The sequence below is a fragment of the Sphaeramia orbicularis genome, chromosome 9, assembly GCF_902148855.1.
Source record: "Sphaeramia orbicularis chromosome 9, fSphaOr1.1, whole genome shotgun sequence".
NCBI lineage: Eukaryota > Metazoa > Chordata > Actinopteri > Kurtiformes > Apogonidae > Sphaeramia > Sphaeramia orbicularis.
The window spans coordinates 39,399,588-39,414,735 of NC_043965.1; the positions used below are offsets into that span (position 1 = coordinate 39,399,588).

At 39.8% G+C, this 15,148-nt stretch overlaps 1 protein-coding gene across 10 annotated transcripts in view; it reads right to left on the reverse strand.

Moving 5' to 3' along the window:
* Positions 1 to 15,148, reverse strand: part of citb (citron rho-interacting serine/threonine kinase b) — a 105,844-nt gene extending 90,696 nt beyond the window's left edge. For 6 of the 10 annotated variants that reach the window (XM_030144418.1, XM_030144416.1, XM_030144409.1 and 3 more), the window contains exons 1-4: positions 14,790 to 15,147; positions 3,771 to 3,876; positions 1,917 to 2,060; positions 1,200 to 1,319 (exon numbers count right to left, since the gene is read on the reverse strand). In XM_030144418.1, the coding sequence (XP_030000278.1) occupies positions 1,200 to 1,319; positions 1,917 to 2,060; positions 3,771 to 3,779 (273 nt within the window). In that variant the 5' untranslated portion in view covers positions 3,780 to 3,876; positions 14,790 to 15,147. Of the gene's footprint in view, positions 1 to 1,199; positions 1,320 to 1,916; positions 2,061 to 3,770; positions 3,877 to 14,789 lie in introns of all 10 variants that reach the window. The other 4 variants (XM_030144412.1, XM_030144415.1, XM_030144417.1 and 1 more) reach the window with 2 other exon arrangements.

The window sequence follows — 15,148 nt, forward strand, 5'->3', positions numbered from 1 at the left end:
CTTCTCTGTCTGTTGTCCCAAACTGTCTGTCTTTGACAGCTTCATTCTCAGAGCTGGCAACACTCCATCGTGTGATGCTGCCACACATGCAGCAAGTATTCAGTATGCACAAACCCACATACACACCCCAAACTTGTCATCATTTGATTCCAGTGATTAAAGGCTGGAAGTACAGTAAGCCTCCTAGTTTGTTTTTCCAGGAAACTGACACTGAAGTGACCCAGCAGACAGATTTGACACAGTCGGTACTGTGGAATTACAGGCTGACAGATAATTCACCATGCTACTAAGTGTGGAGCACTGCCTTTTCTTGGTGAATGTTTTTGTGAATCGAAAGTCAATACTCGTAACTCTTAAAATATTTTTACAACTCCATGGTAAACAGACATGATTCCAAGGGACAGTGGTAGAGAATCCCAGCTCCATAAAGTAAAAGTCCTACCATGTATTTGTGCCAACCGTTCACTGAACCAGCCCATGATGAACACAACTCCTCATCCAGGTAGATGAAGGGATAATTAGTGGAATGACCTGTGTTAAGTGAACTGGTAGAACCAATACATGGCAGCACTTTTACTTCATGGAGCTGGGATTCTCCACCACTGCCAAGGGAGCAGTGTAACTGAACTACGTCCCTATATATAGAGCAGTGCTGTCTTGTTGGAAAGAGGTTCTCGACTTAAAAAAAAAATCACACAATAATTAACATACATAAATAGAATACTGCAACACGATGCATTTCTGAGCAGCCTGTGGGTGTTTAATGTTATACTGACTGCACCCCTACAGAGACTATTCACATCATGTGCCTGGATAATTAACACATACATACACACACACACACACACACACACACACACACACACACACACATACGCACATGCACACACAGCCTTTGTGACCTGCTTCATTTCTCACAGATTATCCTTCATAAATTTGTGCTTTGGGTTTTTCAATGACTACATTAATCCAAACATGCATTTCAATGTCATTGTTACTAATTTAATTTTTTGTAATTACAACAAATATTTTCAAGGATCCATTTAAATAAGAACAATACATTGGGAAGTTGGACATTGTTCTTTCTAAGTGTGCTGTGTTCTGTTATGAATGCTGTGTTTTTGATCTGAATAACACATTGTACCAGTTACACAACAATGCACAGACCCACTACATTAACACCAAAAACAGTGTCGTACCTGCTCTTTAATTTCTTGAAGCTTGTTGCTCTGCTCCCGGATGTCATGAAGGAGCTGCAGTGCTTTATCATCCTCCTGAGACACTTCCATTCGAGCCTGTTCCAAACTGCGCTTGAGACTCTGAAACAAAGGACATGCATAGACTATAAAAGATAACCCGAATGATAAATGTACACGGCACTGTTTGTAAAGTAGTTCATACTCAAATATTTAATGTCTAGATTCAACAAGAACTCTTTAGATTTATATTTAAATGGTCAGTTTTAATGTAATATTTAGTGTTTTTTTTGTTTTGTTTTGTTTTTTTTTACAATCCATTTTAATATTTAGTCAATAGTGGCATGACATTTATTGACTATTTACAACAACAGCAAATGTGACAAGGACAAAGTTGACAATCACTGATATAAATCTAGCAAATCTATAATCTAGTCTAATTCATCTGCAGTATAATTCAAATAAGCACAAGAAACAAAGAGAAGCTGCCCCATGCATTTATAGTTTTTGATAAATTAAGCAAATAAATACATAAACGGTACACAAAATCACACATGTACAGCCTCAATATTGTACAGAATTGCAGAAGAGTGAAACACCTACAGAGTTTGCTTTCACAATAAGTCTTTGTTTACTGTAAACTACCGTATTATTCGTTCACAATGAATTCAAGAGCATGTGTGGGATGATTGTCCATTAGTGTCCATAGAAGTAACTCACACTGCATTCCGTGATATAAGTTGCCAAGTCCTGTTCCAGGATGGTCCTCTGGGTCTCTGAGGCCTTCAGCTCTATATCCTTCTGCTGCAGCACTGACTCCAGGTCAGACATCTTTCTCTGGACAAGTGAGATCTCCTGCTCTACCTAAAAACAAGAACATCGAACCACAACATGGAGCTGACTTTGCTCTGACAGTTTCATAATATGACTCAGGAGCCTGTGGATATGAATGCAGCATAGTTCCCAGTCTCTTTAGTTACTAAAATATTCTTTCTGACTAAAATACCTACAGCAATATTAGTATCAACTAGTGCTGTCAAATGAGTTAAAGTTTTAATCAGATTAATCACAGGGTTGCTGTGGATTAATTTGAATTAATCATGATTAAATATAATTTATTTTTAATCTATATTAGTTGTGTTTCATTTTGCATGAGCAAACAGACAAAAAAGAAGGGACTATATATGCACTTAACGTGTTAAACACCTTCAACAAAACAACTTGAAACAAGTGGTGCCAGGCACAACAAACCCCACTCCTCACACGTATTGTAGTTTATTTTGGCATCGATCCAGCTGATGTCATCATGTCTATGCGTGTGCTGATGTCAGCATATCAATAGCCTCTATATATGTGCCAAGTTTGAAGTCAATTGAAACAAAATTGATGTTTTTGTAGACATGTGAAATATCACCCATTATAAGTAAATGGGAGGAAACAAAAGATTTAAAAAATTCATAAAAAATGTAAACTTTGACCTACTTTTCCCAAGATGAAACCATATCTATTCTGGGTCACTGGTAATCTATAAACCCAATCTGGTATGAATTCAACCAGTAGTTTTGCTGCTAAAGTGTTAACCAACCAAGAAACAAACAAACAAACCTAACCAAAAAGAATACCCCTTGCCTCTCCTTTGGGGGGCGGGGTAACAAAACAACTTGAAACAACCGTTCCGTCTTGAGTTTTTTTTTTTTTGTACTCATATTTCCATCCAGAGGGCCAACGTGCTGTTTAGCGTCTTCCATCTTTTATGGGTTGGTTCGGCTGCCTGTCACTACCGGATCAACTGTCCATTTGTGCATGCACGCCAGTAACTCTGCTTGGACAAACTGCCCCAAATGCGTTGCTAGAAACATTCAGAGTCATTCTGCACTGCAGATGGGTTAATTGTGTTAAAATTTTAAATCAGATTAATCATGATGATGGATTAATGCGTGTTAATGCGTTAATCTTGACAGCCCTAGCATCAAAGCACTGTTTCTGTCTGTATTTGTGTTTGCACAAGACTACACTGGTGTGGTGGCACATGTCAGTGGTAGGGAGGGATGATAGAATTAGATGTGCCATTACAGCATTACAGTCTAAGGAGCACTGGAAATCAGAGAAACAGCAGGACTGGCAGCACACTCACAGATACACAACCTTAGCACAGTCACAGCACTTAGTGTATAGCACCACTAACACCCAGTCAGATGCATGAATTCATGTTCACAGCAATATGCCATGCTTTCTTGGCTTGTTTCACTGATGGATCTAACGAAGGTATGACAAGTGTGGAAAACATAAAGTAATGCTGACAGACGGAACAACAGGAATAACAGACTTTTAAACAGAAAATAAATCAAACTTGCTTGACTTGTTTTCCGTTTGTGTTGTAGCAATGACGCAGCACATCTATTTTTTACATTTAGCTTCTACAACTGTAGCAGATTGATGTTACAAGCACAGCCCTGTCTTCATAAATAGTGAGTGATGCATTAACACATATGCACACACACAACATTCATCTAAAGTGTGAACTGAGGGACAGATGGATGATTTAGCTTGTTTAGACCACATGACGAGCAATACCTGTGACATGTGTCCGGCAACTCTGGCTGTTTTGTCTTTGTAAAGTAACAGAGCTGTTCTGAAGGAGGCGGTGTTATGTACAGTGTTGATTGAGGTGGCCTCTTATCTGTGGGGAAAGAGGGAATTAATACAAGGAGATGGCAGGTGAGGAAATATGACAGTAAATGTTCTTGAACAAGTAGTCTTGAAAAGTGAAGGGCTGACCCCAAGCTCTTATGTAAAACACTTAACTCATATAATTCTTCCATGTGCATTCCCACATTATAGTCTAAATTAGACAAATGCATCTTCCATATGTGCTCTTACATTACATGATTCATGCGTTTGTATGTTTCCCTACTCAGTAAACAAGCACTCATGTCTTTTGGAATAATGCTATCAAAATGGCAGATTATCAGAGAACCAAATGTGCCCTTTGTATCAACATTTCTGACTCAACATCATAATATTAGCAATCAGGCACTAATGAGAACACCCAATTCTCCACATTCCATTGAATCTAATCATTCCTATTGATGCTCCAGACACTGATTTTCAGTTTTTCTGTAGCATTTCTAATATAATCACAGTAAAAGATGTGGTATCAGAATACAACAGGAGTCACACTGCTGGCCAAAATGTGCTCATATTCTGGTTTAGCGGATACTATAAATAACCTGCTCGTGTTTGCACAACAGCCTTTTTAACCACCACTGGATATATTTGGCAGCTTTTGTGATCAAGAGGCAGGCGGAAGAAAGAGCGACAGAGGGAGAATGTCTATTAAAAGCACAGCTCACCTCCCACTCCTGCCTACAGTAACATGCTCAACTCCAGTCCACAGAACATGTGGATGGATGGTACTGGATTGTTAAGTTGTTACTCTCCATGGATTTGATCATCAATAATTTACAAAAGTATTTTTATTTTTACCTCTGCTATGGAGGTTATGTCATCGCTCGCATCTGTTCTGCAGGATTTTCCAAAAATTGCTGCACCGATTCTTATACAAGTTTAGTGGGAGAGTAGGGCATGAGCCAAAGACAAACCTCTTAAATTCTGAGCAGACTTCCACTTAAATGATCAGATGCTGGAATTTAGTAATAAAAAATCTTAGAATTTAGGAAGGCACGAGTCACTTAAATTAAAAAAAATGGCACTAACTGACAAATTAGAATTAATTCAGCATTGTTCAATTAATTCAGCATTGTCCATGAACATGAAAGTCAAACCAACATCAACAGCTCTGACGTCAGATTCAAGATGGCGGCTCCATGCAGCCACAGCTGGGAATATACTAGTGTACCGTTGCACCGTTCGGTTCACCCCTCACGGTTCGGTACTAGCACGCACCCTTCTCAATATTAACATTAGTATCCACATTAGTAAAACCTCCTCTGTCGTCTCCATATTTGTTATTATTAACTTTCTTCTCCTTCTTCTCAAAAAACTTTACTCTTCTGCGTGCTATTCAGCCAGTATGGTAATTAAGAGCGGCACCTTCTGATGGACTGATTGAGAAATGCTCATTCCAACGTACAGGATGCATGGAAGTATGAAAGCAGTGACGCATGACAATGTTACAATGTTAGAAATGGATGAACCGATTTGTGTACAGAAAGGAAGGCTCTTCATCAGCTCCCAGTTAGGTTTGGGTTCACAGCTGGGCTCCAGCCAGCCTACCGAACTATGAACCATGACTTAAAGGTGCCGTATGTAGGATTTGTGGCCAAAACTGGTACTGCAATCAACTTCAAAATACTGTAAAGCAGGGGTGTCAAACATGCAGCCCGGGGGCCAAATGTGGCCCCCCAGAGGGTCCAGTTCGACCCCTGGGATGTTTTTGCTAAGTGTAAAAATTCCAGAGTCTTGAATTGAATTAAGCAAAAAAAAAAGAAAAAATTTGCTTGAAGTAACGAAAAATCTTGAATTAAAGCTGCAGTATGTAGGATTGTGGCCAAAACTGGTACTGCAATCACATTCAAAATACTGTAGAACGTGGTATCCTCTCCTCCTCCCCCCAGTCTAGGGGTTGCCAGATCCCGCATGAGCATCTACTACTAGCGTTTGCTCTAATCCTTGCCACCACACCATAAATTTCATACAAAAAAATCATCACCAGATTTATTCTACATAAGTCTAATATATAACAGGCCAGGACAAACGTCCTGCACACTCAAATGAAAGTTTGCGAAGATTCAGGAGATAGAGAAAAGGGAAATGAGCCTTAGGTTTCACTTTTACTACAAGCCGCACGATCCCTCAAACCCCACCACCACCACCACCGAACCACGGACGCCGAACTACCGAACCCCCCCCCTTCCGGACTACTGATCCCCCCCACACACACACCGAATCACAGACGCCGAACTACCAACCGAACCCCCCACCAAACCACGGACACCGGACTACCGACCCCACCCCACCCCCCGACTGAACCACGGACGCCGAGCTACCGACCCCCCCCCGTTCAGATTAAACACCGCTAAATGAACAGGTCACTTCCACAGAAAACACTGAACTACAAGGAGCTACCATGGCAAGAGACAAGTCCTACAGCAGTACCCAGTCTGTTTACCAGTCCTGGACCGGCAGTCTCTTCACCAGGGCCAGGAGAAGAGACTGTAGCCCGGTCCCGGAAGAAGGTGAAGAGGCTGCGACCCCGGCTCTCAGTGGCTCTTACCGGTGGTCAGACTAAGGCAGGGCCAGCGTCGGTCTTCAAATCCTTCTCCTCTTTCAGCCGTCTCCATGTTTCTAAATCATCGCCTATACATCTCCTTGTTTTATTTCTCACTTTGTCACAATGTATTTGGAAATAATAAGAGTCCTTTTAGGTTTAATAACGTCACACATTTGTGATCAGAAATGTTCCAGCTGAAGCCCACTGGGACCTGGCAACCTGGATGCTGAAAGGCTTCTGACTCTGTGATTGGCAGACAGGTGATGGGCGGGGCATCAGACCAAAACACACAATGTCAACATAAACATCATTTCGGCGCTGACACTGAGTTTTTCAACTGCACATATTCTGGCTGGACTACTTCCGTCAGTGAGATCAGTTTTTGAAATGAACATGATTCCTTAATGTCTGGTGACAGTCAAGGCAATTTTACAATTACTTAGAACATAATTCCTACATACTGCAGCTTTAAACCCAAAAAAAATTCTTCAATTAAGTAAAAAGAAAAATCTTCAATTAAGCAAAAAAAAAAAAAAATCTTCAATTAAGAAAAAAAAATCTTCAATTAAGTAAAAAAAAAATCTTCAATTAAGCAAAAAAAAATCTCAAATTTTGCAAAAAATCTTGAATTAAGCCAAAAAAAATCTAGAATTAACAATTTAATGTTTTTTTTCTTTGTTTTAGTGCAAAAAATAACATTAAATTGTGAAAATATTTACATTTACAAACTATCCTGTAACACTAAAATGTGAATAACCTGAACAAATACGAAGAACCTGAAATGTCTAAAGAAAATTAAGCACAATTTAACAATTTTTCTGCCTGTTCCTCAGTGTTTAGTGTCTTTGTAGATCTGATCCATAATGCACATGTAGAAATGATAAGTTGAGGAATAATATTGTTAAAATTGCACTAAATTTTCTTACATTTTTTAACTTAAATTTCAGTTTTTCATGTTTTTTTTTTGGATAGTTTATAAAAGTAAGTATTTTCATAATTTAATGGGTTTTTTATGCTAAAACAAAGACAAAAATTTGGAGTTGTCATTTTCATAGGTTATTATGTTATAATTTTTGTGGTCCGGCCCACTGCAGATCAAATTTAGCTGAATATGGCCCCTGAACTAAAATGAGTTTGACACCCCTGCTGTAGAGCGTTGTATCCTCTCCGCCTCCCCCCAGTCTAGGGGTTGCCAGATCCAGCATGAGCATCTACTACTAGCGTTTCCACAAATCCTTGCCACCACACCATAAATTTCATACAAAAAAATCATCACCAGACTTATACGTAAGTCTAATGCATAATAGGCCAGGACAAACGTCCTGCCCTCTCAAATGAAAGTTTGCGAAGATTCAGGAGATAGGGAAAAGGGAAATGAGCCTTAAGTTTCACTTTTACGACAAGCCACACCCCCCCTTTTTCACGAGGTATTTGGGAATAATCAGAGTCCTTTTAGGTTTAATAACGTCAGACATTTATGATCAGAAATGTTCCAGCTGCAGCTCAGTGGGAACTGCCAACCTGGATGCTGACAGGCTACTGACTCTGTGATTGGCAGACAGGTGATGGGTGGAGCCTCAGACCAAAACACACAATCTCAACATAAACGTCATTTTGGGGCTGACACAGAGCTTTTCAAATACAAATATTCTGGCTGGACTACTACTGTCAGTGATATCAGTATTTGAAGTGAACAGGATTCCTTAATGTCTGGTGACAGTCAAGGCCATTTTATACTTAGAACATAATTCCTACAAACTGCACCTTTAAGAACCACAATATGTAACGAACCATGGATAACCTGTACTGTTGCAGCCCTAGAATATACTATGGCTCAGCATCATGTGTTTTTATAAGTAGAAAGGTTTCAGGTTTATGTTTATCCATTCGTCATCCATAACACAGAAAATACAAACAATGAGTCTAATTTTAAGTCAACCGATTGTGAATTATGTTGACACTGAATAGGCTCAGGCAGAAGCTAAATGCTTATATAAGCCTGGTCTACATTTAAATCAAAATCAGCTTTAGGCACCAATCAAAACAGGAAAAATCATTTCTGCTCTTTCCAAACCAATTTTTGAAACCCAGTAATGAATTGCACACCTTTAAATGTATATTTTTGTCATTTCATAATTTAACTCCAATAACAGAAGCACATCTTTTTATATCATACCTGCTTTTTCATATCGAAAATAACTTTTGAACAGAGTCTGGGAGTGACCATTGTTTGGCTTGGAACATTATTTGCATAGTTTTGTAATGAAACAAGTCATTGAATTTCATAACATGGGAATTGAGAAACAGTGGAGTTGTGTGTGCATAACAATCAGTTTTATTAATGATTGGTATGGTTTGTTTCTGCAGTACAACTATTGGATTAGTTATTAATTTGAAGGTGGATCCCCATAGCTCCACACAGACAGGTAAGGTTGAATAATTGAGCAATAAATGGTACAGAAGGCTTTAAAATGTAAAACTTCCACGGTTTTATAAAGGATTCCTATTGATTCAGAAAGTTTACCTCTGATGTAATCAATATGTTGTCTCTATGTTAGTTTATGGTTAATCATACCCAGGGGTCCTGGGAATTTTTTTTTTTTTTTTTTACCACTTCATGTACTGGAATACAATAAACAAAGACATAATGTTTTTCCCAAATCAGACTTCCAACTTCTGTGGTAAACATCACATCTGGGTGACATTAGAGAACTGTGATACAAACGACAGAAGGTTAAGATTTTTAGCTTTTCCACCAACGTTCCCACCTTTATTACTGGTAAGTTATCTACCAGGGTAAAACAGTTTCTGCTGTGGTTTGTGTTTCCACTGCAAATCAAAGTTCCTGGAAATTTATTCCAATAAGGCTTGGCTGTTTCAAGTTGGAAGCTTGAAGTCCCTGCTGATTTCTTTTTGAGTGTATTCAACAAATACATCCAATTAAGGTCCAGGCTCTTTTGAGCGTATTTGCCGAATACACTCTTTAGAATATTTGGATGGACAGACACATGATTACGATGGACATGTAGGTGCGAGCTAAATATGCTCAAAAGAGCGTATTTGTCAAATGGACGTCATTGCCTGTCCTCTTCTCTTAGCTTCTGTTCTTTTGCTCCATTTTCCAAATGAACACAAAGCAAAGCTTGTAGAAATGGAATAAACAAGTGTGCTGCTGTACACTGGCTTAAACATGGAGGGTGAATGTAAGCAAGTGTGTTCCGCCAATCAGCACACAGCCCCACCCCTCAAGAATTCTGGGGAACTTGAAAAGTCGCTCCTCTGTCCATACTAGGAATGTTTTTCAGAGAAAGTTTGGGATTGAAGAAATTTTTTTTTTTACTTTGGTAATTTTGGTGCAAATGTGGCGAGGTTTTTCAAAATTCCGGGTAAATTCAAAGTTCCTGGAAAAGGGGCAAATGGTAAAGAGACCGAGACTGGAATCTAGTCAGAACAAGGTCATAATTTGTGGTTTGTTGTGGTTTAATCATACTGAGGAATTAGGAGAAGAGTGGGCAATAGGCTGAGAAGGCCTGCAAGGGCTGAGATGTGCCTCATCCATGACCGCCAACATAGAAGCATGACGCTGCTGCCAAGACAAGGTTTAGTAACATCTTTGTCAGCAGCACAAACACAGAATTTACAGATGATCAACGGCTACGATGAGTCTCTGGAGAGTCTCTGATCTCACTAACACACAATTTTCCCAGAAATGTGACTGATGTAATCATAAGTTTCACAGGGGCCATTTGGGGGTGGTTTGTTCGGTAACACAACAGGCCACACAGCATGTGCTGAAGCTGCATGACATACTGGTATTTCAGTATCAGTGGCATGGTGTAGGAGCAGGTGGCTTGTAATGAGTGGTGATGGCGTGAGCAATGCACCATGTGAGGTGAGCTTTCTCTTGCACCTGCTGATTTGCAACAATACCGAGCGCTTGTGGTTGTCGGACTTGATGACAATTGTAGTTTTGAAAGCAATATGGTGGACACATAACTGTTGCAACCATTTTAGTCTTGTATGTGTGATGCTGTAAGGATTCACACCCATGTAAAAGTGAGATCTACTCTCAGAGCTCCACATTCTCTAATGACTCTCATACATCTATAGATGCTGACACACTCACAGTGCTGCATGATTTAGTGTTGCGTGCTTTTTAACAATGTGGAAAACTTCCGAAACAGCAAGCCAGTGGTAAAGTTGATGGTTACAGGGTGCCATCCTAGCTTGAGGCACCAGATGGGACTCAGATCTGGCTGTCTTCCTCCCAGACTCAAGTGCTAGCTGACTGCCCATAATGATCTGAGCTAACAAACTGTGCAGCTGGGCTCCGCCTCTGTAATAATTAGCTCCCTGAAAGCAATTACTAATAACCACGGCTTGTGCGATATGACGATACCATGTGACGATACCATGTGACGATACCATGTGACTATTAATTTCTACTATGCTCTTTCTTTTGTTTGAGCGAGGTGTAAATCATGCTTTTTCTTGGAATATGTTTTGCCATTTGGTTGACGCTTACATCCAGTGTTTTGTTTACTTGTAAATTTTTAATTATTTAGATTTTGATTCTTATTTTGCCGCTGTAGCTTACACTCATTAAGTGTAGTATGTTTGCATTAGTTATTTTATCTTATACATACTAATGTATGCAGATCTGTATTCACTTTTGTTTACTGCTACGACACAGTACATTTGACATTTTTGACCATATATTGACATTTTCTGCCTTCATTTTTTGTGACTATATCTGAAAAGTGCTCTCTTTTTATATTTTACACATTAAACTTTAAATTTTGTTGTATGTTCAATTGAAAACTTGCACATCCATGATAGTCGGGGGGGTCCGTGACTGTCAAATGGGGGTCGTTCAGCTCTGGCAGGCAGAACATGGCATTTCACAGGGGGGCAGAGCTTGTCCCCCTCAGCCCCCCCTGACCACACCCCTGAGTAGAAGGAGAAAATAACCAAATCTGAGCCTTTGTCAAAAATATGGTACTGTAAGAAATAAGTCTTTTCATGTGGCCATTTTACATAAACTACACTAAATGCACTATATTGTCATAAAATATACTTGTTACAAGATATGTCACAGACTTCATACAAGGGCCGTTCAATAAGTTCATGGCCTCACCCAGAACAGAACAACACAGACTGATAATTTATATTTTATTTTTCAACATAATCTCCATTTACAGCAATGCACTTGGTCCATTGATGTTCAAGCATCACTATCCCATCACGAAAGAATGTAACATCCTGTATTATAACAACCAGTATTTCTGGGTGAGGCCATGAACTTATTGAACAGCCCTCGTAATTCAATCTAATTCTGTTTTACCTGTTAATGATTCTCAATGCATCTCAATATATTACTGCACATGGCTGGTTTTTCATCATTAACACCAGCTGTCATGTAAATTATGTTTTGTTTTTTTTGTTTTTTATTATAGCCATTACAGTGAAGTTTTGAATTTCTACACCTCTTTTCATTACAAATACAGGAAAAGACTCTCTGACCACTACACTGGCTTGTGTTTTTAAGTTCTCATACAGCATAAATGTAACATTTACATGTTTCCATCCAGAGCAGCAACCTCCATTTCCTTGGATTTCTAATCTGCTCTGTGCAACAGGTGTAATCATGGTCCCTGCAGTCCAAAAAGCTGGCATATACGAGCTCATCAGCTACAAAACAGTGACATTCACAGTGAAACACTGGCTTCCAACTCAGTCGAGGAGCTCTGTTTTTGTGGGTTGAATAATATGTACTGGGCAGTGAGTCAGAGTTGTTGAAGAGGAGGCGAGTGGAGAGAGGTTGCATCCCAGTCATGGAGTTGCTCTACATTCAGACTGCAGGGTGACCAGGGGCCAGTGCTACTGTAGGCAGTGGTGAATCACAAACTTGTGGCAACAGTGTAGTGGCACAGATTCCTCTCTGAAAGCATCTACTTCTCCAATCTACACGCCTCTAGTTTGATCTTTCAGCTAATCCTCTCGACACATGCTAAGATGTATGCTTATTGTCATGACAACAACAGAATAGTAACACTGCAGTAATGTATATAAGATTGAGCACTTCAGGTTTCCACCATAGCAGCTGAGTCTGAGGAAAACACTGTTTTGCAGCTTTATGGTTTCTTTCTAAACATCACAGGCTTTGAAGATTAACGTAAAGTACCCACCTATTCCAACTGCATCTCCATCTAAAGAATAAATACTTCACTCTGTGTGCTTTTGAATGCATATTACCCATTCAGTGCCTTTTCTGTTGTTTGCACCTTTCATGCATATGAACATCTGAATAAGTACTTCTTAGTAGTCAAATGAGCCTTTTTTTTAGAGTCTAAAAGGTGCAGATAGGGCTAGTGGAGATGCTATTATTGTAGTTTGGCATTAAAAACAGCACAGATACTGGAATACAAACATGATAGTTAAGAATGGGTTCTTTCTCTTATGTTTGCTATTAAAGGAGCAATCCACCCACAGTTTGAAAGCTGACAATAGCTATTATGATTCTAAACCTGTTGTTCCCAAGCCGCCAGAACATACGATGTGCTAAAACGATTTCAAGTATCCATCCAAACTTCTTGCAAAGACAAAAGTGTAAAAATCAAACAAATGCAACTTCAGATATAATTACTAATTCGAGGTTATTTTTACAGCTCTCCAAGAACAAGCCGTTTGTACAGTGATTGTCCTACTTTATGTGGTGTGTGGCAAAGGCCAATGACGAGCCTTTCAGCTATCAGCAGGGCAATCAGCGCTACAGATAAGCACCTCCATGCTCTGGCACTGATGATTTACCCGGCCGTGGTGGCCAAGGTGACTGAACATCAAAAACTGTCATTTTCTGCGACAATTTAAAGTAGAGTACTTGGGTTAGCACTTCAAACATTCAGTCCATCATTATCTCAAATCCAAATGACAAATAGGATCGGTGTGGGCTCCTAAAGGAGGCTTTTGGGAAAATGGCACTTGAGAATATGGAGCAGTAGAGTCCTTTTTCTCTCATCACAGCCATCACAGCGCACATTAGCTTTGACAGATCAGTTCTGTGGAGAGGGTTTTTTTTTTCCAAGTAGCACAGGTGTCTCTTATTCCCACTGTGCCATCTCCCACCAATTTGGTCTGCCTACACAAACAGGTAAACACACAATTAAAAAAAAACACTCACAGATGTGACTGCAAGGTCTTCTTGGCACTCGTGAAACACTTTAATGAAATATAGGGTGACAAAATTAGAAAGTCTGTGATGCACTGATCATGAATTACGTAATATGGATGATGTAAATACCATTAACTATTACATTTATCTGGCGGCTGTGTAGCTCTATCACTAAGGATGTGTTTTTATTAGTGTTTCTTTACATCAACAAGAAACTACCAATTTTCATGAAACTTGGTGGAACATTAGAGCAAAGTCCAAGGGTGAACAAACTGCATTCTGGAGCAGATCCAGCAAAAACAGGTGGAATTTTGAGTTTTGTTTTTTTTTTTTTTTACATTTCAAAGTAGGATGTTTGATTGAATTACAGGACTGTGGGGCCTTGATGGAGGTATGTGCCTTTCTAGTTAATATTCTGTTTTGTTCTTCTTCAAAAGTCCTGTCAGTCCTGTAATTTATGATCCATCTGAAAAGGCGCCAGAAAGAAGCAGCAAGCTTCCTTCACCTCTCCTCCACCCTTGGCAAAACCTGCTGTTACCATAGAGATACTTTCCTCCAACCACAGTCTTCATCTTCTCATACTTTTTGTGTACTGACTTTGTAATTTCAGCTCTTTTCCTGCAGTGGATCCCAACCGAAGCTACTACTGTACCGGCTGTTATTGCCAAAAAAGTAAGTTCGATCATTTGGAAAATCTCTACAGGATAGGCAGTGGGATCAACTTTGTCGCAGAAGTTCCTCAGGCTTGGTACAGATTAGTCAAATTTCTGAAACAAGCATTCAGTGGTGTTATAATGACATACAGCAGGCAGTTTAACTCCCTCCCCAGGGAATGACAGCCATCTGTAGGAGTATATGCTACAGTAAGCACATCGATGAAGAGATACGGGCAAACAAAGACAGAGCATCTCAGTGTCGTGACCAAGAATAGCATTTACTCTTGATAGACAAGGTACAGCTGCTGCATAAGCTTGATGCTACCATCTGGCTCAACACTCCACAAATCATTCAATCACAGAATTAATCAATCAGGGAACAGTTCTAACATGCTGATATGAGAAACAGCATTTTCACTTAATTACACAAATGCACCGCTTGCATTCTTTCCCCAGCAGAAAACCATCACCCACTCCTTATTCCTTATCTTATATTCATAGATACAGTAAGAAGAAAACATCACAGCACTTACTCGGAGACTGCTAAAGCTGACAGATTTTTTTTTTTTTTTTTGGATGAAGCCCCTTTAGATGCAGCACCTTCTCGTCCAGTAAGCCCGTTCATGTGGGGTCTCCCTCAGAAGCCACCAGCCGGAATGAGAGCTTCGCTGGTTCATCAAATTCGGGGATGTCATCCTCACTGGGGAGAGAGCAGAGCTGAGGGGAGAGATGCGCTGTGGCAGGGCAGAAAGCTGTGAGGCGACTGGAGATTACCGCTTCAAAGAGAGACACAGAGAGGAGAGAGAGGGAGTGGAGGACTACACAGATATTGCATTGTAGAGTAATGCAGCAGACCAGCGATCACATACTGGAGGAAGCTCTCACTCTCTTT